A 23501-nucleotide genomic window follows, 5' to 3' on the forward strand; every position below is an offset into this window, starting at 1 on the left:
TAAATAAATACAACCGATTTCAGATGTGAGGATAAATGTTGTGGTTTTATTTTTCTCAAACAAGGTTTGTGTGTTTTAATGGAAGTTATAGCATAATGTGATATTGAATGTATTTTGGACTCTGATCTTTTATATAAGATTATATTTGATTTTGAGATTTTCTCTTTATAAGGTGTAATGAACATACATCATAGCCTGGGAATAATAAAAAATAGAAATTAAGGAATGAAAACCAGTAATATATAACTCTAATTTCTAACCAAAAGCTTTTAATGAAGGGAAGATGTTGTGCCAATATTTAATATATGACAGAAAGTTCATCTGTTTAAAATCTCAAAAATGAAATGTGAAACAGTTTTTTTGTGAAAGCTTTTGCTTTCATATGTTTTTACATATATGTTTCTGATTGAAGAAAAGAAACCCTCTTTGCTTTTAATAAATGTAATTATAATTGCAGCAGAAATAAAATAATTGATTAATATTTAGGTGATTATTCTTCAAAAGTATCACCCATGTACTTTTTCCTTTTTTACAGTGTTCCAAATGAGATCAGAAAATTTAATTTCTTGCTGGCAGAAGAGCAACAATGCTCCTCCCTCCAGCCCTCCCCCAGACATCCCAATACAAAAGAAAACTTTCTGCATGGGAGGTAGCTGGGATGTTCTTTTGAGCAGAATGGTGAAAGTGACAAAATGAAGACTTTCTGTCTCTGAAAATACAAACTTAAGAAATCACTGTGAAGGTTTTTTATTTTGAAGGGGATGTTGTAAGTATTTTGGTTTTCCTAAATATTTGTATACAATGAGAAATCTCAATTGCTAATTTTCTTAATTTAAATCTATCTATGTTTGTTCAGAATATTTAGGGATATATGTATACAAGTGCATGCATGTATATATAGATATAAAAAAACGTGCACACGTTTTTAAGTCTTAGATATGGTACTATTTTAGGTACAGGCAGCATGTACATAAGAAAATGTGTATTTAACGTAGAACTACTATATTGCTGTAAACATGTAGTTCTTCCTATAGTTTACATGTGGCAGTATAACATTTTAATAAACGTTAATACAGTTCTCATATAAATTACTGACTACTTTCTGTCTTGTTTTGTTATACTGGCTTATGCACAGTAGTCCTCAAATTGGCTTTAGTACTATCTAATCGGAGTTATACTATGTCTTGACATAAGTGGAACTTCTTTACCTGCACAAATCTAAATGCTTTTCACACAAAAATGCTGGTGAGTGGGTTTTTTCAGGGTGTTTAAGTAAGGCACTGTCTAGCCTGTTACATACATTTCTGATTTTGTAGGTAATCAGTGAATAAATTTCATTATATTATATTGTTATTGTGAATAACTTTGTATATTACATCTGTTAAATAAACCAAAACAAAATAAAACACTGCCATCACACACACTGGTAGGTACTTGTCAAAAAAAGGTTTTGTTGGGGCAGGGGCGTGAGTGGGAAGCAGAGAGTGGGGGACAAAGTGCTAGATTGAAGAAATGTCCATGTACTTTAGAAAGAGCAGTAGTCCAATACAATATCCATGCTTGATTTTACCTAAGTACTAAAATCTGTTAAATCTGTTACTAATTATTGGTAGTTAAAGAGAAGAAAATGGTTATCAGACAGTGGAAGTATTTTCTCTTTATTGAAACTGAGCAGGCGATAGCAGTAGCCTTTTGCAAGGTATTGTACAACATAGGAAAAAGAGAATTCCTAGCCTGTTTCATAAGGTAATTGCTGTGAGCTGCTTTCTCAGTTTTTCTTATTCCAGATGAACAGTAGTTCATCTTGTAGAAAAATACCTGAGCTACATGTAAATAGTGTTTTGATTTCTTTTTTAATTACTTTTTTTTGTGGGATGTAAGTTATTATTTTTAATAATGGGCATTCATTACAGTATACATGTCTAGTGCATCCATGGTGATGATGAGCTTGTAGATGCTTATAATATTTGAAATTTTCAGATCACTGTTTCCTGTTGTATATGGTGAACTGACTGAATGTAAAGTTTGAAATCTGAAATAGCTCATGCAGACTATTGGTTTTCCTGACATCCAGTTCTGCTCTTGTGGGTCATATAGGAAGGTGACTCCAGAGTATTAGAGGTCTCTGTTTAACAGCAAGGAAATGGTAAAGGCAGCGATGGAATGATTCAGTGCAAGACTGATAGCTATATTTAGGTGTCTAAATTCAGTGCTTTGTCTGTGATCTAGGTGTTTAAACTCCCATTACAGTCAGTGGAGGTTTAGTTAATGTTGTTACTGGAGTTTTAGATGATTTTAAAACAGCTGTCTGCTTTTGGTCATTTGAATATCTCTACGGCCTTGATTGACTATACATACCACTAGATATCTGTTGACTGTAATGGGAGTTATGATGTCTTGTTCACATGCAGGACCTCAATGAAGATGTCTTTATCTACAGGCTGTGTCCATCCATAATATGTTTGTGTTTCTGTATGTCTGGCCTATGTGCTAATATATATTTGTATATTTTTAAGGTACTAATAAGGCTACTGATTTTGTTGATAAAGCTGAAAAGGCCATCTTGTTCCATGAACCACAAGTGAATGTGCTAAGTGTAGTTAAGTATTCCATTACGAACTACTTGGAAATATCTGGTTCTGGCTGTTTTGTTATTATCATTGTCTGAACTTTGTATAAGATTTGTTAAAATTTGATTTTGCAAATGCCCACTTAAAATGAGTTTTGGCAAATACATAGATTGGTCAAAACAAGCTATTTGGAAATACTGTGGATCGGTACTGAAAAAGCAACAGGACTCTGACTAGAGCATAGATTTTAACAATTCCAGTCCTGTGGTGGTGAATCTCATGGTATGTATTGCTACGTGTCTTATTCTTTTTATTTATTTATGTATTAATTTTAAGATACTTCTTGACCTATGTTAAGCAGATAGTTATTTGATTTTCAGCTTTCAGACAAAATCCTACCACAGGGACTTGTTTTTATTCTTTATTCCCATGTGAAAGAATCTACTAAACACATACTAAAGCCAAACTAAACAGATAGTTTATCCTTTAATTTTTCAGATCCAGGTGCTCACAGGAAATATTCAGTGGGTAGGTATTGACAAGGGAACAGATAGAAATAATTTGAGACTCAGAACTGGTTATAATACATTCTAGAACTAGATTGATGCACAGATAAGGACATTTTTCTACATACGTTCCTACTAGTTTTCCTATCTTATAGTTGGGAAACTTTTCCTTCAAAAAATGCCTCTTGCTGACTTTGATAGTCTTTTCCTGAGCGTATTAATTTAAATTCCTCTCTTAAGCACCATTGAATATTTTACGGTCAATAGTTTGATTGCTGTTACTTTGCTGCAAATAAAAAGAACTCTACATGCTTTTAGGGAGCTGAAAGGAGTTCTGAAATTCAGATAAATGGAACCAAATTAAAGAGTTGCATATAGGCCTTGAATTTGTATTTGGTTTTCATTCTAAAACTCTAAATCTGTTAGTTATTATCTCTAGTGATTAGTCGTTACCACAGTGAGCATTTTGTAACTTGTGTCAGTGAAACATTGTGTTAATAGACTCATTTTTTGGCAGTACTTTGCTGTTCTAGGAAAATTGTCCTAAAGGACAGCTTCCATCTTAAGAAATTTTTTTAGATAATTGTACTATTAGTAGTGCCCATGTGTCCATTTCATGTAATGACTTGTCATCCTATTCTAATACTTTGCAGATCATTTGTTCAGTGCGTTTCATCAGTATATCTGGAATTCCTTGGGTTTTGACAGAAAAAAATTCTGTGTCATTTTCACAGTACGCCAAGTCAGCCTTAAGCCAGTTAGACTAACCTAAACCCATGGCTAGCTATATATACTGAATGCAGTTCATCGCAAGATGAGAAAAATAAGAAATTTCAACTTTCATTTTTAAAAAAAGATGAATTTGAGGACATATTTTTTATCCCTGATCCTATAGAGAGTGGTCCTTTAGTAACTGAAGGTCCCACCAGTACTTTTGTATGTTACTGATGGACTGTTCTCTACTATAGGACCAGAGATACCAAAACTTGTCATAGGGTTTGCAATGCTTAATTTAATTTAAATGGAAATTTCTTACATATCCTGTGCTGGAAATTAACAGATCTGGACTCTGCCTTTGTATTTACCTTCAGCAGTGTGATTTAGGTAGTATATTGTTCCAATTTTCCCACACTAACTTGTATACACACCCAAGTTTGTTCTCCCAGGTTCTAGAAAAAAGCCCATTCAGTAGTACTTTAGCTTACCTCTGAGATTTGTTCTGTAGCTGCCCTCCCAGAATCATTTTCTAGGGAGACCTTTCTATCCAATCCAAAGACTGAAATTATTTCTAAGGGTAATACTTTACCTCAATGTCTTGACTGAAAAATCCAGCTACTTCAGCAGCATATGATGAGGAGGCTGAGTTTAGCTGAGTTTCAGGAATTTGGAGTAGTCACTCTGTTTTCAAAATTTTATAGTCATCTGTATCACAAGGATTTCAGTCTGATTTTTTCACATCTTCTTAGCTTCCTTTTTCTAACTTCAGTCACCATTTGTAAATACATGGCGGTTGATGAAAGGCCAAAAAGTCTGTTGTTCCATGTGAGCACAAGTACATTGTGGTACCGGTCTTCTGAAGAAATCCTCTCATGTTGTCCATGAATGTTTGTCCAATTATGACTTTTAGTCACTGCTGCTGAAGGGAATTTGTAGGGTTTTTTTGCTCTTCATCACTACTTTTGACAGATCAGCCTTCAAAATTCAGCTTCCAAATCCTTGACACTAAAACGTTTGTATTTACTAAAACCATGTTCTTTGCTTCATTTATTAGTCAGTGTAGTTACCTAAAAGCTCAGTCTCTTTGTTGTCCTTAAAAGTGTTTTGAAGATAAAATGAATCTTCTTAGAATTATTAAAATGTGGGGGGGGAAAAGAGCATGTTGATTTTCATTTTATCTTTTGAGCTTTCAATTGGAAATGAGTCTGTGTGCTTTTACAAAGTAACAGTTTTTTGATTATATACTTCCAATTTGTTATCATGGTAAATTTTGATCTCTGAGCTGTGCTCCCTGATCAGATCTGAACTGGCTTGTAAAGTCCCAGAAGAAGAAAAAAAAAACCTAAATCCCCTAAACTGAAACAATATCATTGCCCCCTCATTCTGGCTCCAGGCAGTTGCATGTTATTTTTAAATAAATATATCTATGCATGTAAAGAAGAGAGCTGTAATTAGATGAGAATATTGATTCTCTAGCATGGTCCACATGTGAGCTCACAAAGCTGAGGTAGCACAGCTGGACCTCAGGCAATCAAAAATGCAGAGTATTTTAAAGATTCGTTGGTGACCAGAAGTGTTTATTAGATGGGAGCAACTGGTTTTGACATGAGTCACAAAGGACAAATCATCCTGTAATGGGTCAAAATTTTCTTCATCTTTTGTGGATGAGAACTGCAGTCATATAAACTACTGTTAACTACAAGTAATGTAGTGAATTCGGGCCAGAAGTCATCAGTAACTGAATACTCATGGGGATTTGCCTTAAGTCTTCAGTGCTTCTTGCCGCCCTTCTTCTTTGTCAGTGATTTCAGCTCGAGGAGAATAGTTGAAAATAAATTCTTGAAGGTAATCTGCTACTACCCAGAACTGCAGTATTTGTGAATATGTGAGAAGGTGATTTTGCTTCATCACATTTACCTTTTTCCAGGATGGTATGGGAGGCAGAATTGATCCATACCTGTCAGCATGAATAAACAAGTCAATGACTTGGATCAAAATCCGAGTAGTTAATAGTAATTAAATACTTCCTGTGATGTGTGGAAAAGAGTAGTTAGTAAACAACAAGGTCTCCAGAAATCACAAACACTGGTGCAGAGCCACAAAGTGTTAAGGCACCTGCAAAATTCTAGGTGAGACTCATCTTCCTATTGGCATGCAGGTGTGAGGAGGGCAATCCCAGGTTTACTTGATTATTTGGTTTGGATTAGTCCTTTATGGCATCTTTAGATTGTTTAAATTCTGCATAACAGTCAGTGGGTATGGAGCTTTGTGAGGGTTGATGGGTGGTCAAATCGTCTCCTAATAAATTTGTTCTGAGGAAATGCTTTTCTAAGCACATAGAACAGGAGGGTGGCTCGCAAGCAGAATTAATAGCAGAGCTATCCCAGTTCCGTCACTGATGTTACTGTAATTTTTTGAGAACTGTGTAATAAATGGTTCTTAAATAACAAGGTGTGAAAGCATGCAGGACTCATTGCCAGCAAAGTTTGTGAAATAGTATCAAGCAACATGCTACGCTTTGTAGTGTGATGCGTCATATATATGTAGCCTTGTGATAAGTTGTGTCTAAGTTAATTTCAACAGTTGTCTTATAAAAACTTTAGGAAATCTGGAGTTACATTTGAAATTCAGATGCTTCCCAGACACTGCATCTTGGTTTTGGCTTAGGTTTATAAAAGTTCATAATACAGTTTGTTATTTAATGTTAATGCAAATATTCTTTCATCAAACCACATATAGTAAAGCCTTAGTTGTGGCCACATTCTCAGTTTGCTACTCAACAAAATTAGAAAAAAGCTTCATGAGTCCTCAGTTGGACTAGATTATCATTGTTGGTCCCTTTCAACTGAAATAGTCCTGTTCTGTTCTCTTCTGTTCTATTTTCATACAGGGTTTCACAGAAGGAGAAAATCTGTCTAATGGATATTAGGTTTAAGTTGTGTATTATTTCTGTTATTTTCTAATTGTCATTAGCATTCTCTTTTAAGTTACTTCTAGCACTGGAAACAAACATACAGAAGGAAAAATGGATCCCATGGTTTGGCCATCAGAAACTAACAGCTTTCGACGCTTCACCCCTGAGTCATTGGCAGCAATCGAGGAAAGAATTGCTAAGAAGAAAAAGGAGCAAGCAAAAGATAACCAGGAGAATAAGGACCAAGGAGCTGAAGATAAACTTACTCCTCAGCTTGATCTGAAAACCTACAAAAAACTGCCATCTCTGTATGGGGATCTTCCTGTGGAGCTCATTGGGGAACCCCTGGAAGATTTTGATCCATACTACAGTGATCACAAGGTTAAAACTTTCAAAAGCATTTTTATTTTAATTTTGTCTGCTGACCTCTTAAGAGATAGTAAAACCTCTATTCAGGAGATGCTGGTTGATTGTTCTGTAGATCTTTGAACATTACTAGTATTTTTGGGGGCAGGAGTGCTAAGATATGCTCCATATTATGTAATGAAAAGGTATTTCAAATTCCAGTTACCAATCAGAATTAATTATGAAAACATGGTACACCTCATAGATACACTTTGATAGGAAATATATTCTGGGATAACTGATGCTATGTTTCTCTGATGTCAGTGGGGCAGAACTCACTGTTGTATGGACAGGGCCTGTCAAACTGTACATCAGGCTGGAATTGCTGACTCACTACAGATGCTTTTGCCAAATTACAAATATTATACAATTTAGGAGAGACATATGTGAGATATTTCCAGTACTCTGTGTAGCAAAAACATATATTTTCATTATAGTAAATTAATTTTCTGTTATTTTGTGTGTCATCGGCTTTGTTTATTGTACCATATTTATATTGCACATATCAATGCTATTGCAAACTGTTTTGTGTTGTTGCCTATAGGAGTGTGTAAAGTAGATGCTCTAGGAATCCCTTGTAAATTAAATATCTATTGTATGATTGCTCTACTATTGAGGTGGACTTGACCTGAGGAGCAGAAGGTTCCACCCAGTCCTATGTTGCTGTCTTTTATGTATACAAGCAAGTCACTGGTATATAATAATTTAATCAGGGAACATGCAGAAAGCTTTGTTCTTCCAGAATTATTTTTTTTTCTCAAAGTAATCAAAGTGATATTCTTTATGAAGAGAAACTTAAGGTTGAATCAGTTGAATAAATTTACATAAAAGTTGGTGAGCTGTGGTTTTGGCATAAGAGATTTCATTTTCACTTCTTGTGGTAAAAGTACTGAGCTGCATGGACCTTAAGGTGCCTTAGAGGGAATTTATAGTTTTACTTGGTAACTTAGAGATATTTCAAAATTAAAATTTTGGTTTTGACAGGACTGGATTCTGGAAGTCATACACAATACGTATTTTGTAAATAATCTTTTGTAGCCTATAAAACTATCCAAGAGTAAGGTTCTTCTGAGTATGATTAACACCATTGTTGCAGTCTTAGAATAATATCCTTTAATTACTTTGTCCAAGTGAATATGATCACCTGCTCTTCAAATTAATTCTCATTACTACTTCTTCCTCATAGACAATAATGAACTTTTGTATAGCTGCTGTCTTTCTTTGAAAATGTAGGATTATCAAGTCATAGCTCCAGGTATGAATACAGGAAAGCTTTACTCATAATTGCAGTTAGATATAGTTCTAGATGCAGATTTGAAAACCTAAACATTACATTTTGGGGGAAAATTTTGTTCTATTGAAATATTTCATATACCATGAATCTTTCTTTTATAGACTTTTATGGTGATAAATAAAAGGAGGACTATTTTCCGGTTCACTGCGACACCTGCCTTGTGTATAGTTGGTCCTTTTAATCCACTCAGAAAAGCAGCAATTAAAATTATGACCCATTCATATCCTTTTGTTGGTTTCCCTTATTTCAGTTTTAAAATACACTGTACGATTTTCTATTGTTCTGTTCTTCTGTTCATATTAACGTAAATGTAAGCTCACGTGGCTGTGACAGATTTTTAAAAAGTTATATGGAATCTTGGTTTACAACAGTTATTTACATGGTGTTGGTACAAGTAAAAATGTCAAAAAAAGCTTATATTTAAAGTCAGAATTGCAGATACTGTTATGAAATAGCATTTGTAGCTACCGTATGTTATTTTAGCCCTTTTCCAGAAGTTTTTCTAAATCTCTACTGTGATGACAAGCTTAAATTAAAAAAAAAAACAAACACCAAAACCAACCCAACAAAAAACCCCAATCAAAACAGTGAATCCCTAGTTATTAAAATATGAAGGATGTGATTTACAGCAATGCTTTGCTGAAAGAGTCTGGTGTTATCCTAAGAAATATATTTCACAGTCAAGTATAGAAGCTTCTAAGAAGCACTCATTTTTTATATTTTTTCAAAAATACAAACATGGTTTGGAGAATGTAAGAATGTGGAGGATCGCAGGTGTAAAACCATATGCTGAGTAGCTTCTGCTCCTTCTGGCAAACATCTGTTTTCATCTGGAATTATTAATTTTTAGAAATAGGTCCTTTTATGGGAACTTACGGCTGACTTGAATGCATATTCATGCTATTAGAAATTGCTAGATTTGCTGTGGCTCAGTTTCATATAAACCCTATATTTAAGGCCAGTGTTTGTTTTAAGAAAAAGCCACCACTTTTTTTAGGTGATAAGTGAACTTTCATGAAAGGATGTTTTTTCTTATGTATGTTTTCATCACCTGCCACATAAAATGAGAAAGCTTTCTGAAGTTATGGCACAGCATAGGTATCTCTTGTGAACATATATGGACTCCCAGTGTCAAAGAACGCTGGTAATTGATAATTAAACTTTTTCATCTGGTTTTCCTAGGCTTAAAAACTCTAGGTATTATGGGGTTGTGGCCCATTTCTTTTTATTCTGTGCTCTTGCTAGGAAGAAATTGAGGTTTCTGAAGTTTCAAATAATAGTAGACAGCAGAGTACTCAGATTTTTTTCAGTTACCTTTATGTTCCTCATCTCTTCTGTCAAATATATTATGTCCCACTAACGTCCTGACTTTGAAAATGATCTCCAAATGCAGATAATTCATTGTTATTTTTAAATCATGAAGTTCACTTAACTGAGCAGAAGTTTGATCTGACATCACTTTCTTTGGAAAACACATGAGAAGTTCTGAGCATATTCAAACCCAAAGTAATTATTTGAATATCTTTAGGGGGTTTTGTGTGTAAATCAGCAAATTTCTGAAGTTCTTTGTTTTATAATGCAGCACTTTTTCCTTAACTTATTATTCACATGGTTTTTTTGCTTTATTACATGTACTGTGATACTTAATTGTGTTTCCATAGCTGTAAATAAGCTTCCAGAAAAACTCAGCTGGGCTGAGTAAGTATCTCAGTTGCTATTGTTCACTCTTTGTCTAAGGCTACTAACACGCTGGGCTGAAAAATCTAAATAATGTGTGATCTAATTCTGGGGCTTGAAAATTCCTAGCCAGACCTCTGGTGAAGATTCAGAATTACTATATTACACATTCTTCTGTGGAGCTTCAGTGCTTTTTCTTAGCAGCTAACACCATCTGCCCTTTTCTCTACGTTGGCTAATTTTGCCAACTGGTGTAACATAGAAGGCTGCCCCATTTTTCCTTTTAAGGATTAAGCCTTTTGGAGAGACTGTGCAGCAGGACTCTAATTTAAATATTTATTTCTCATTCTAAGGCAATAACCTGAATGTCTAGTATGGCCAGCTCATGCAAAAGGTCTAAAGGGATAAATACTCCTTCCGTTCTTTGTTACTGTTTTCTGGGGATAGCCCTATTTCAGTTGTTCGCATTAGGAAGCCATCTATTTATGAAGTCTTGTTACCTGTCATAATTGTGCACTGTATCCAGTGTAACTTCAGTTCATGTTCTAGAATTAAATCTGGAAAATGTGCCTGGAGCCTCAAAGGTTTTATGATTTTAATTACTCTTATTTTGGGCTAAGATGGTGATAATGATAGCTGAATTTTATGTAGGATTTCTTTCAGTTATAGGGTATTTGTCAGAATAATTGTGTAAGATGTGCAAAATTTACAGGCTAAAATAAGGCTTTGTTGTTATTGTTCTGCCAAAACACTGAGGTTTTGAAATTTTCCAGCCTGCTTTAAAGCATAAACGCAGTCCTAAAATTTTTTCATAGCAAAATGTGAGCTATCCTTCATCCAGAAATAGTATGGTATGCTTATGTGAACATTTGTGATTATAGTATTACATGGAAATCTTACTAAAATTCAGGAAAGCAACTTATACTCATGATGTTTTGAAAGTAATGTAACCTGTCCTATTTTACTTCACATTTTCTACTTTAATCTCCATCCAGTGATTAAATCGTAGAAAAGGTAAAAGCATGCCTGAACGTGTCTCAATCTAATTAATATTTTTATATCTATAACTTTAATACACACTTTCTTTCTCAGACATCTTTTTACTGCCATATATACTGGTGAAATACTGATAAAAATATTAGCAAGAGGATTTGTTTGGAATGAGTTTACCTTTCTTCGAGATCCATGGAACTGCTTGGATCTTGTTGCTATTATCGTCACGTAAGTAAAACTCATTTGTTGTTTTACATTCAGGAGACAAACATGCAGATAAAATGCTATTTGATATTGCTGAAGTTCTTTAGAGTGGTTGGCATCCTACCTGCTTAAGAGTTACCGTAGTTGAGTCACCTTTGCATATGTGCAAAGAGAAAAATAGTCATAGACCTTAAAGCAAGACCTAAATGCAAAGGTCATCTTAGAACTATGTGATTGTTCTCAATTTAAATTTTGTTAAGAGACAATTGTGTGTACAGCCAAAACTAAATATGCCTTTTTATATTGTCTCAGTTGTACTCTGGATCAGATGAAACTCATTTGAGAAGGATCCAAAGTGGGTCACAAAGTGTTGAATGAGATGGTGATAAATAACAGATGAAATCCCAAGAATGTAAAGTAATGCTTGAGGAAAAACAGACCTGACTTTACATACACAGTTATGGGCTCTGAAATAGATTTCTTTTGTTGGGAAGATGATGCTGGAGTTAAAATAAACAGTCTTGTGAAAACACCACTCCAGTGTGCAATCATGGTCAGAGAAGGAAATAGATAATGAGGACATTACGGGTAAGAAATAAAAAAGTAGAACACATCGTTATTTCACTGTGTGGCCTGTATTTTTCTTCAGGACTACACACAGTTTTACTCCTGACATCTCAAAAGATGACAATTAAAAAAGGTGCAGAAAAGATGTATAACTTGTGTTCCACATAATAAGAAAATAAATGGAGAACTCTCATGAAAAAAATACAGAGCAGGAACATGGTTGAATTCAGTGGCACAGAGCCAAAAAGATAATAAATAATTTATTTTTTTATCCTACAACAAGAGCTGAAGGCACCAAATGAAGTTTTCAGATGGCAATAAAAAAGAAGGGAGTAGTTTTTCACACTATATGTAGGCACATTCCTGTAGGAGACTGTGGATGCAAACAACTTAGTCGCATTCAGAAGGCTTCCGGACAAAAACCTGGATGAAAACACATTTAGGGTTATTTTTAAAACAAAGATACTCTTGTTCAAGAAGTCCCTGAGCTATAAATTTCCTGGAAGAATTAATCCAGCAAAACATCACTGCCTTGATTCTAAACTCTCCTGTAAGCCTCTGTTCTAGGTCGTTCTTGAAGACACAGTATTAGACTGTGTTAGTCCATCTAATTAGTATTAGATGGATCACTGCTGTGGTCAATTCTAAATTCATATCAAAGCCAAGTAGCTAGGCGGACAAGAAATGAGGAAGAAACCAAGTTAGACTGCGCATCTCAAATACAGAATGTTCATCTTGAAAGCAAAATAGTCTTGCTTGAAGCAGTGAACAGATTCACTTATGCCCATAAGTCTCAGTCTCTTTCAAAACAAATCTGTCATTTAGCATTTCTGAATAGTGTTCAGTTGTCATGTTTTAATTTATTAGAAGTGTAGAGTGATGTAAATTGGAAGAGACCTCTGGAGATCATGTGGTCCACATCCATGCTAAAAGCAGGACTAATTTAGATGAGGTTGCTCAGGACCTCATCCAGGTAAATTCTGAGCTTTTCTAAGCATGGAGATTCAACAGTTTCTCTGAGCAACCCATTCCAACCACGTTGTGGGGTTTTTTCCTCCCAAATTTCTAATTGAAATGTCTCGTGTAGCAGCTTATGTCTACTACCTCTCATCCTTTCATGGTGAGCTTCCAAGAACAGCCTGGCTCCACCTTCTCTAAGCCCCCACACTGGGCAGCTAAAGACAGCAAGCAGTAAGATGCCTGCTCTTCTTCAGACTCAACAAATCCAATCCAGCCTAACAATTTAACCATCTAATTGTCTTACTGCACACCTTAGAGCCCTGGCTTGGACCTGCTGCAGTATGTAAAATGTCTTTATTGCCTTAGAGACCCCAAAGCTGGACACAATACTCCAGATTCAGTGTCAGAGATCACTTCCTTCAGTGTATGAGCTAGACTCCTCAACACAGGAGCTAGACTCGTGCTAACCTAGCTCAATGTGTGATAGGTGTGCTGTGTCACAAGGGTGCTCAGCTCCTTCATCTTCAATTTGTCTGCCCTGACCCCAGGTCCTTTTCTGCAAAGCTCCTCCTTCCAGTCTGCCCTCAGCTCCTGCTTGTGGTAATGCTGATTCAGGGGCAAGAATTTGCCTTTGATTTTGCTGTATGAGGTTTATACAGCCGCTAACTGTTTATACAGTTTATAAACCTCCTTCATGAGGTTTATACAGCCGCTAACTCCAGTCCGTCAAGCTCACCCTGCAGAGCATCTTTCCCACCCTGCACTGACTGCTCCCCCCTCTGCCTCCCTGGAGTTCTGTAGTTGGGAACTTGCCGAAGGCAAACTCTAGTCCATTCTTCAGGATGTTAACGAAATTGTTAAACAATATTGGCCCCGGGACTGACCCATGAGAGATGACACTAGTAACCAGGTGCCAGCTGGACTGTATCCCTTCGATCGCAGCACACAGACGCATGGACAGTATCTCACTTCCACAGGTTTAGACACAAGACTCAGGGACCTGGGAGGCCTGAGAGCAAACCCCACTGGTAAAGACCAAATCAAGGCAGTGTTGAGTAATTTCAGGTTTTGCATGTCCTTTGTCACTAGGTTCCCTGCCTCCTTGAACAACAGGCCTACAGGTTCCTCAGCCATCTTTTCACTGCTGATGGACTTAAAGTAGCCCTTCTTGTTGCCCTTCACATCCCTTGCCAGGCTCAGCTTCAGCTGCACTTTGTCTTTCCTTGCTTCATCCCGGCATGCCTGGCAATGTCTTAGCGTCCCTTCCCAGAGCTCTCCCTGCTTCAACCTTCTGCACTCTTCCTTTTTGAATATGAGGTTAGTCAGGAGCTCCCTGTACAGACAAACTGGTTTTCTGCCGCATCTGCTTGACTTTCTACAGAGCGGGGTGCAATGTTCCCGTGCTTTGGAGAAAATCCCCTTGAAGATCAGCCGTCTGTTCTGGGGGCCACTTTTCCCTTTGGGGAAGTTTGAGATCCCTGAACACAGTGAAATCTGCTGTCCTAAAGTCCAGGATTTTTATTCTACTCTTCATCTTGCTTACTTCTCTCAAGGTCTTAAACTCCACCATCTCAGGAGCTCTGCAGCAAAGGCTGCCAGCAACTGCCATACCCCCGGCTGGTTTGTCCTTATTTGTGAATAGTAGGCTATGTACTCGCACGTCATCACACATGTATATACACATATGAACAGAGTATTCGTATTGGTAATCTATAAACCACTGAGGAGCTTATGCATTGCTGATCATCAGAAGCTATCAAGTAGTCCAGCAGCTCTATGAACAATTTCATTTTATGGCCCGACTTTCCTACCCATACTCCTAATTAATTTGTGTTCAAGCAGATAGAAGCACTTTGCAATAGAGTATTTCCTAGTTTTTTGGGTCCTATCTTGCAACAAATAAAAGTATTTGGGATTTAACTCAATATGTAACTCAAGTGCAATTATTATTTAAGGTACTTGAGAATTATTTAATCTTACAGTCTAGGCAAAGTCACAGTGTTCTGATTTATTGTCCATGAAAGTAATGCTTTGAGTGGGAGGTTGCCTAGATCACCTCCAGAGGTCCTTTCAAACCAATGTTTCTCAGGCTCTGATTTTTTATTTCGGGGAATTGTGTTACCAGTTATGAACTTGTCATAAGATGAGTCACAATTGATGTCCTTTCTGACTTGAAAGAAATCTCACAAAGTATGGAGTAACGTTTTAAAGTGCTGCGTAGAACTTGTAAATGCAACTTGTAAAATAGTAATTTTCTGAAAATTTTAGATTATTGAAATGATTAAATTGAAACTAGTTTCAATACTCAAGTTCTTAGCTGACTGTTAAAGTTAGAAAGGCAGCCATGTGGTACAGAATTAATGTATTGCAAACTTAGTTTTGCTCAACTCCCTTCCAAAGTATATATTGCGTAGTTTTGAGATAGCTGCAACATATACTTCCGTGTGGTGTTTAAGTCAGATTAGCCTCATTATAGGAGGGTGTGAGTATGACACTGAAGAGTTTATATTTATTTGACATTTTGATGGATAAACACTTCAAAAGTTAAGCATCCAAATCCATGCTAAGTAAAAATTTGCTATGTTTCTTTTCAGAGGCACTGTTCAAAAGTCTCGATATTTTATATCAATACCTAGAAATGGGCTTAGGTTCCTAACTTTAGACATCTACCTTGGGACATATTTATTTTCTGTAACTTATTCATTACTGTGTGCTTAATGTGCATATGCTCTGAAAAGCTAGATCTTTGTCAATCATTTTATTTTTTTATAGGTATAGTTTTGTGGGTTTTTTTATAGGTATGCTACTATGTTTACTCCAAGTAAAGTTTCAAGTCTTCGATCTTTCAGAGTACTCAGGACTTTGAAAGCTATTTCAGTAATACCAGGTAAGGAACAACATGTCTTACTAACTTCCTCTCTGCTCCAGCTGTGTGCTATTTCTAGTTCCTCTCCTGTGCTTGTCTTCAGTTTTCTGGTCACTTTTTGTGACTGTTAACTGGACCCCAAGATGTGACTGTTTTGCAGCCTGTAGCAACTCTCAGCAGCATCCTAAGAAATTATTTTTATAATCTTTGCCCAAAATGATTTTGACACAGGCCATTTTTTTTTTTATTTTCTGCTTTTTCTCTCACATCACTAATGTTCAGTTTTACTTAGCTCAGTGCCTTTATCTTTTTACTTTTGTATTTCCTGAGCGGTGCCCTATTCAATATGTTGTCTTAACATAATGTGGCTATACCACATTTCTGGTTCATGTTCTAATTCATTAGCTTAAACTTCCATGGTTTATTTCCCAGTATGCTAACTTCACAATATTTCAATTTCCTTTGGTTTTGAACTGATCACAGCCACTATCTAGATAGAGCATAATACTTTCAATAGTGTTTTGCATATGCTGTCTGATATTTTTGTAAGTTGTGCCACTAATTAGGATACCAAAGTATGGATTTTAGAGCCTAACAGCAAAAACCCATTTTCAAAAGTATAAATGACTATACATCCCATTGTCATAATATACATATTAACTTTATAATTTCTGTGTAATTACAAACATATTTTTGATTTTGCTATGGAATTATAATGAGAATTAAACATAGGAAGTGTTTATTTTTTAAATGTCAAAGCCACCCATCAAGAGTTTTCATATTCATCATGGAGAACAGAGATTAAATGTAATTTTACATTTTTCTTATGTAAGACTTCTAGAAAAATCCTGGATATCACTCTCTGCCTGTGTCATATTTCAAATTCAATTGTTCTGCCAAAATACTGGTCTTCAGTTTATTTATAACCCGTTTTCATGGACTCATAGAATGGCTGAGATTAGAAGGGACCTTTGGAGATCATCTGGTCCAGCCCCTGAGCTCAGGCAGGGCCACTGAGAGCTGGTTGCCCAGGACCATGTCCAGACACCTTTGGAATATCTTCAAGAACTGAGATTCCACAACCTCCTGGACAACCTGCACCAGTGCTCAGTTAATTACCCTCGCAGTAGAAAAGTGTTTCCTGATGTTCAGAGGGAACGACCGGGGTTTCAGTTTGTGTCCATGGCCTCTGGTCCTGTCATTGGGCATCACTGAGATCAGCCTGACTCCATCTGCTTTGCACCCTCCCTTCAGAGACTTGTATCACTGATGAGATACCCCTGGGCCTTCTCTTCTCCAGGCTGAACAGTTCCAGTTCTCTCAGCCTTTCCTCATGGGAGAGGTGCTCCAGTCCCTTCCTCATCCTTATGGCCCTTTGCTGGACTTTCTCCAGTATGTGCATGTCTTGTACTGGGGAGCCCAGAACTAGACCCAGTACTCCAGTGCTGATTTCTCCAGTACTGAGTAGAGGGGAATGGTCACGTCCCTCGATGCTTTGCTTGATGCACCCCAGGCCACCATTCTTTGTGGCAAGGGCACACTGCTGGCTCATGTTCAACTTGGTGCCCATCAGGACCCCTAGGTCCTTTTCTGCCGGGCTGCCTTCCAGCTGGGCAGTCCCCAACATGTATTTGTTCCCTTCCCAGTGTCAGACGTTCTTTTGCTTTTAAACTGGTGACATATTAAGGCATTATCTTCTAAGAACAAATTCCCTGAGGTCAGTAGAAGCTATCCTTTACTGTAATGTGTATTTGGCACAATGTGAAGTACTTGTTTAATGTTAATCAAGCACAGAAATCAGTCCATATTCATTAAAGTTTGTAAGTTGCTTAGATGCCGTCTTAATTTAGAATTTAAAAGTCAGAAAAATTAGTGTTAGGAGGAAGTAACAGCCAAATAAGTTATGATTAGGAAATTTAAGTAAAAATACTTTACTCATTCCTATGCTTTTTTTTACCTCATTTATTACTTTAAAGTTACAAAAAGTTACAAAACGTTACAAACCCCTTTACACTGATTGTTTTTAACATACTTGAAACTGTTGTATATTGCTATATGGGAACGCTACTGTATTCCTCTTCTTATTTTGTGTATTATTGAATCTTATTTTTCTAGGTCTGAAAGTCATCGTAAATTCACTTATTGAATCTGTTAAGAAACTTACTGATGTGTTGATCTTGACTGTTTTTTGCTTGAGTGTATTTGCTCTAATAGGCCTCCAGCTCTTTATGGGCAACTTACAATTCAAATGTGTCCTCACTAATGCTACATACAATGACACATTATGTAAGGATGCCAAGATATATGTACCAAATGATGAAGGTAAATTTTATTCTTTTCTCCCTTTATATAATCTGTGTATCTTCCAATGTGTGTCTTGTTTTTTCACAGAAATGTTAAAATATAGTTTTATGTATTTCTCATAAGACAGTATATCCTTCCATTCACACAAGTAGTAATATGAAATCTCTGGGACAACTGAATGTGAGATTAGTAAATCTTAGATTTGGAGGAAGATTAGCAGTCTGTGGGATAGAAAAGATGGAGTTTTTTATAAGCATTTTCTTCTTTACCTATGTACATTGCACGGGGATCCTAATTTTAGGGGTACTAAACAGAGAATTATTTTTTTTTTCATCACTAAATCTGTATCATTCAGGGACTTTGCCTGCTTCTCACAGAGATTCTTATTTTTACCGGAGATCAAATACAATCTTACATTGTGAGTTGTGCAGTTAATGATTATTTATTTTTTTTTAATTGCCATAGGGACAGATCTGCTGAGAAACAGCCCTATATGCTCTTTGTTGTGAAAGGAGTCTTTCACAGAGATTTGGTCCATTCAGAGTGTTTTTTAAAGTGCAGTAATGTATGGTTTACTGTCAGAGTACTGTAGGAACTGACAGCTTCTGATTTTATGATTCCTTAATTATTTTTTTTATTAGATATCTGCTACAGAATGAATAAATCTTCTGAAATACTGCTCTGTGGGTTCAGTTCACATCCTAAGTAAGTGAACAAAACAGCTTTGGTACTTCCTTATTTTTACCTCCAGATGTACTGTGTCTTTATTTTTGGCCTAAAGGAATGGTGATGATTTTTCAGGAGAGTGGAACGGAGGTTATTAAATATAAACCCAGATATTTCACATTAGACAAAGAACAAAGTACTAGGATGCAAGCAATTATACATGTGCTTTGTTACTAACTGCTGGTAATATAATGGTAATGTAGAATGATATAAAGGAGGAGGGGAACAAATAAAATTTCAAATAAGAACAGTAAAGAGTTCTGAGATATTAATAAACTCTCCTCACCTTGATGAATTATTTAAAAGGAAATATATTTTTTGGTTTTCCCCTCTCTCTGTAATTTTTTTGCACCTATCATACATCAGTGGAGAGTTTCTGTCTGTTCAGAAACTGGACAGGACTAGAGTTTCTGTCTAGTTTATTTGGCTAGATAAATGTCTGTTCTAAGTCAGCCCTTCTGGCAGAATTATATTGGGGAATAATAAAATGGACTCTCAGATAAACTGAACAAATTTGTGTATTTGATGTTGTGTACCAGATGCTTTAAGGTACAATCTAATACTGCAAGTAAATACTGTTTAACATTTCTTTTGTGGTTAGAAATGAGTGCCCAGAAAACTATAGCTGCCAGAATGTTGGGAAGAATCCTGACTTTGGTTATACAAGTTTTGATCATTTTGGCTGGGCCTTCCTTTCTGTATTCCGTCTGATGACACAGGATTACTGGGAGCGTCTCTACAGACAAGTAGGTGCTTTTATTACCTGCTAGAATGACTTTATGTCCACTAGAAAAACTTGCATCTGTTTTAACATCACTGACACCAATTTTATTTTAAAAGCAACATAAGTATTAAGGAAGTGGCTTCAAGTGACTAAGTTGTAAGAACTTCAGCAAGTGACATTGGATGGGAGCAATCCTGCTGTGAATGCTCATAGTCTTGTTGGAGAACACACTTGGGTCAGTGACTAATAGTTAAATGTTAATACATAACTACCAAAGGATCGGGGTGTATAGTAGATCGGGCTAGTGAGCTCCCTGCTGCAGGACTTGTTACATACTCTGTTTCTCTTCCTTTTATGTCCTGAATCCTCACCAAACTTTTTGGCTCAACATACACACTTTTATTTCAGATAATTTTTGAACAACTGGTACTAAAATATTTGGACCCTTTATGTTTTGATTCAGAGAGCTGAATGTAATTTCTAAATTCCCCTTTTTGACAAAAATGATAGAAAAATTGCATGTAGAGAATTCTCTGAATCCCTTACATCTATGCAGTGCCTTTGCTAGAAGAGAATTATTCTCTGCCTTGTTCTATAACTTTCATATGGTCCACTTTAATTTTTTTTTCCAGCAGCCTTTATTAACTGAGTTTTGGTTTTTTTTTTTTTAAATGGATATATCTTTTGCCATTTGGAGGTCAAGTGGGTTTTAGTTTTTAATGTCTGACAGCTTAATTTTGAGCCATCTCCTCTGCTGCCATTAAAAAAAAAAAAAAAAAAAAAGGCAATCAGTCTCAGTATTGCCTCTGATTCTCTAATTAGAGCATCTTTTGTGATGGTTTAGGAGAACCTAGCTTTCATCCTTATTACTTGAGTTTTATTAATTTCTTCTGTAGTCACCAGTATATTTCTTTACAGCTGAAGTTTCTTCTCCCAACTTAAACTCTGATGAGCATTTGCCTGATTTGCTGAAAGATAATTTTAAGAATGGATTTTGTTAATTGTTCTCTGCAGTACATGATATCATTATGAATATTTAATGGTCTGTTACATAAAAATAAAACATTGTATGATCACAGAGAAGTTTTTAAGAGCTGAAATTTCTTTACTGGAAGTCTGGGGGAACACCTGCCTAGTTGTATTTCTAGACCTTCTGTGTAACTTAGACCAGAGGTAGATCCTACTGTTCTTTAATGAAAACAGTGCAGTATGTTGACCTTTTGTATTGTATAGGAAACTAAATTGTTTAAAGTTAGTTTGAGATTCTATTGTAAATGTTAGTTTGTTAAGAATTTATTACAACCTTTTCCTCACAGACTATCCGTACATCTGGAAAGAACTACATGTTATTTTTTCTGGGGGTCATCTTTTTATGCTCTTTTTATCTCTTCAACCTGATCTTGGCTGTAGTAACTATGGCATATGAAGAGCAAAACAGAGCTACTCTTGCTGAAACAGAGGCAAAGGCAAAATTGCTTCAGGATGCCAAACAAATTCTAGAGAAAGAACAGGTTTGTAAATTTTTCTATATAGTATGTAATATGTGGCTCCTTTTGTTTTCTTCTGTTTGTGAATATAGGGAAATGAGGTTTTTAATTAAACATGTGCTTCATACAATACTTCCCCACACTTAATTTCCCTTTCTCTCTTGTCTCTTTATAAATGCACATGTGTATGTATGTATATATATTTAAACATACAAACATTTCAGTGATACAAACAGCAGGAGTCCAAGTTACATCATTACGTTTTAGGATTGGCAGACCTGAAATTGTATAGGAATAGCTTGCTGGCAAGTATACATTTTTTATGGTATTACGTGGGTGCCTGTGCTCTGTGGTTTGTCCCATTCTTGCAATACCACCATTGCTGTGTACAAAATCTCCTTTTTCTGGATATTCCTTCTTGCTATTACTGTGTAATCTGATGAAAGAAGTATGAGTGGATCGATCTGCATCCATAAGAAAAGTTATCCTTACTACAGTTCCCTGAGACTGGAAGTTGTGATGCTGATAGATTTCAGGATTGATTAAAAATGCAAGCTTTCTGAGAGCCACGGTGCTCAGCTGTTGAAGGGCTGTCATGCCTCTTTTTGAGTGACTGCCTGCAGAAGTTCCACCAGTTGCCAAGAGCAGAAATAGTCTTTGGCCAGGCTAATTCCATCACTTCCATACTAATGTGGAAAGGCATCCAGAGACTCTGTTAGTTTCTTTGCTGTTGGTTTGGAGAGCTAATAGACACACATCAGATTTCTACAGCGTTTCCTCTTTGCATATTACTGCCCAGATTCATTCCTTGGCTCGTATGGGACCAGGGATCACCTGGTGTTTATTTTATTTCTGAGAAGTGGAGCTCTGAGCTGAAGCAGCAAGATAAATTGAAAACTATTGGCAAAACATGTTATCTTCTAACTTTTTATAAAAAATACCTCTGATTTACTGCTAACAATCAGAAAAGTCAGACTTGTAAGAGAACATAAAAATATTCTCCAGCAACTATCCAGTTTTATCATTAAGGTGAAAGACATCACCAGTTTATCAGTTTCCTCCTCTACAGCTGTCAACAGGCCTGTAACGTTTCTCTGTCTGAAATTTCAGCTTGCCAAGCCTTCCTAGGCTTTTCTTCCTTCTATTTTTCTTTAAACAGGATTAGTAGTTAAGAAAGGTTTAACATTGTAGGATTTATTTTGAGCCTTTAGTCTTCTGTTGTCTTTGAGCTCAAAGTCCTTTCCAAAGCAAGAAAATGAGTGTAAAAGGATACACCATAATATTCTGTAATTCAGATACAAAATAAAGTATCTAAAGTGGCAAGGACAGACTTTAATTGCAGTAGCTGATAAGTAACCCTGCTTTATCTTTCAGTATTGTGAATAGCATTTTGTACTCCTGTCTTTATATAGTAGTTTAATGTTTGAAAGATAGGAATTGTTAGTACAAAGGATTCAGATAACATAATAATTAAAATGCATGTGATCCTAGTCCATGCACTTGCATTTGCCTTGTATTAACAGACAGACCTTTTGCTGTTTGTTTTACAGATGTTGGCTGCAGGACAAAGTAATAAGGCCTTACATGTCAGATCTGAAATGTCAATTGATGACTTGAAAAATTCAGAAGAAAAAGGGCTGAAGAAAGAAAAACCAGTTTCAAGCCAAAGCTTAATTTTAGGTGATCATGACAAAGAGGAGCATATATTTCATTCACAGCCTGGTCATTGCCACAAGAAACTTGTAAGTATTGAAAATAGATACATTCATTAGACTTGTATGTGATATGACAATTTGATGAGCAGAAAAGCTTTCTTTATTTGCAATTTTTTATTATTTTTTTTCCTTCCCCTTTTTTCTCCTTCTTGCATGCATTAGATTAACTTGTTTTGTAAAGCAATCTGAAAGTTAGATTTTGGAACCAGAGGGAGACAGCGGTGTATGGATTTAAAAGGGAGGTTCGAAGTGGCTGTCAGTAGCATACTTATGACACATTGTAGACCTCTGCATTTACAGCTGCGGTAAGATCTGCTGCTGTCTCTATTGTGCTGCATAAACAAACATACAAAATCCTGTAAGCTTTAGAATTTCCCTAATGACCTAACCTTTCTCTTTTTTTTTTGTACACACAGTTAATTCTCTGGCCTAAATATTTAGGGTTGGATTTATTTCAGTATGAAGACTTCTGATGCTAAGGGTGTGATTCACTTGTCTAACATATCATCTAGTGCCATTTTAGATGTTTTTCAACAGGTTGAATATCCTGGTTATCTTTGACGTCTGTGGCACATCTTCCAGCATAGTGTGGATATCTCAAATACATTATGGTATCTCAAATGTTACTAATTTCCTAGATTTAGGCACGTGAATTGTGCTCCAGGTTTATGTTTGCAGGTGTCCACATGTGATTTAGGTTCTAAATTCCCTGAATAGAATGGAGATTTAATGTTTTGGGTCACAAATTCATACCTAGAAACATTAGAGTTTTTCTGGAGTGTCTTACTTGGTCCCCACCTCTCTACAGAGGGGTACAGACGTGTCATGTCTTTTTAGTCAGAGACTGTGGATGTCTCAGATACCAAATGTCT

The 23501-nt window shown here is 36.1% G+C and overlaps 2 protein-coding genes across 2 annotated transcripts in view; both read left to right on the forward strand.

The window, feature by feature from the left end:
* Positions 1-598: 598 nt before the first annotated feature.
* Positions 599-9594, forward strand: LOC119145930 (sodium channel protein type 11 subunit alpha-like). The gene is made up of 4 exons (XM_037382755.1): positions 599-766; positions 6781-7088; positions 8508-8636; positions 9589-9594. Exons 2-4 carry the CDS (start codon positions 6819-6821, stop codon positions 9592-9594), a joined length of 405 nt encoding a protein of 134 aa, XP_037238652.1. The 5' UTR covers positions 599-766; positions 6781-6818.
* A 1607-nt stretch (positions 9595-11201) lies between these two features.
* LOC119147484 (sodium channel protein type 5 subunit alpha-like) overlaps positions 11202-23501 on the forward strand; it is a 43329-nt gene continuing 31029 nt past the window's right edge. The window contains exons 1-7 of the mRNA XM_037386559.1: positions 11202-11304; positions 15606-15694; positions 17789-17995; positions 18619-18682; positions 19305-19449; positions 20744-20938; positions 22465-22656. Coding sequence (XP_037242456.1) covers positions 15616-15694; positions 17789-17995; positions 18619-18682; positions 19305-19449; positions 20744-20938; positions 22465-22656 — 882 coding nt within the window. The 5' untranslated portion in view covers positions 11202-11304; positions 15606-15615. The remainder of the gene's footprint in view (positions 11305-15605; positions 15695-17788; positions 17996-18618; positions 18683-19304; positions 19450-20743; positions 20939-22464; positions 22657-23501) is intronic.

The sequence above is a fragment of the Falco rusticolus genome, chromosome 4, assembly GCF_015220075.1.
Source record: "Falco rusticolus isolate bFalRus1 chromosome 4, bFalRus1.pri, whole genome shotgun sequence".
Taxonomy (NCBI): Eukaryota; Metazoa; Chordata; class Aves; order Falconiformes; family Falconidae; genus Falco; species Falco rusticolus.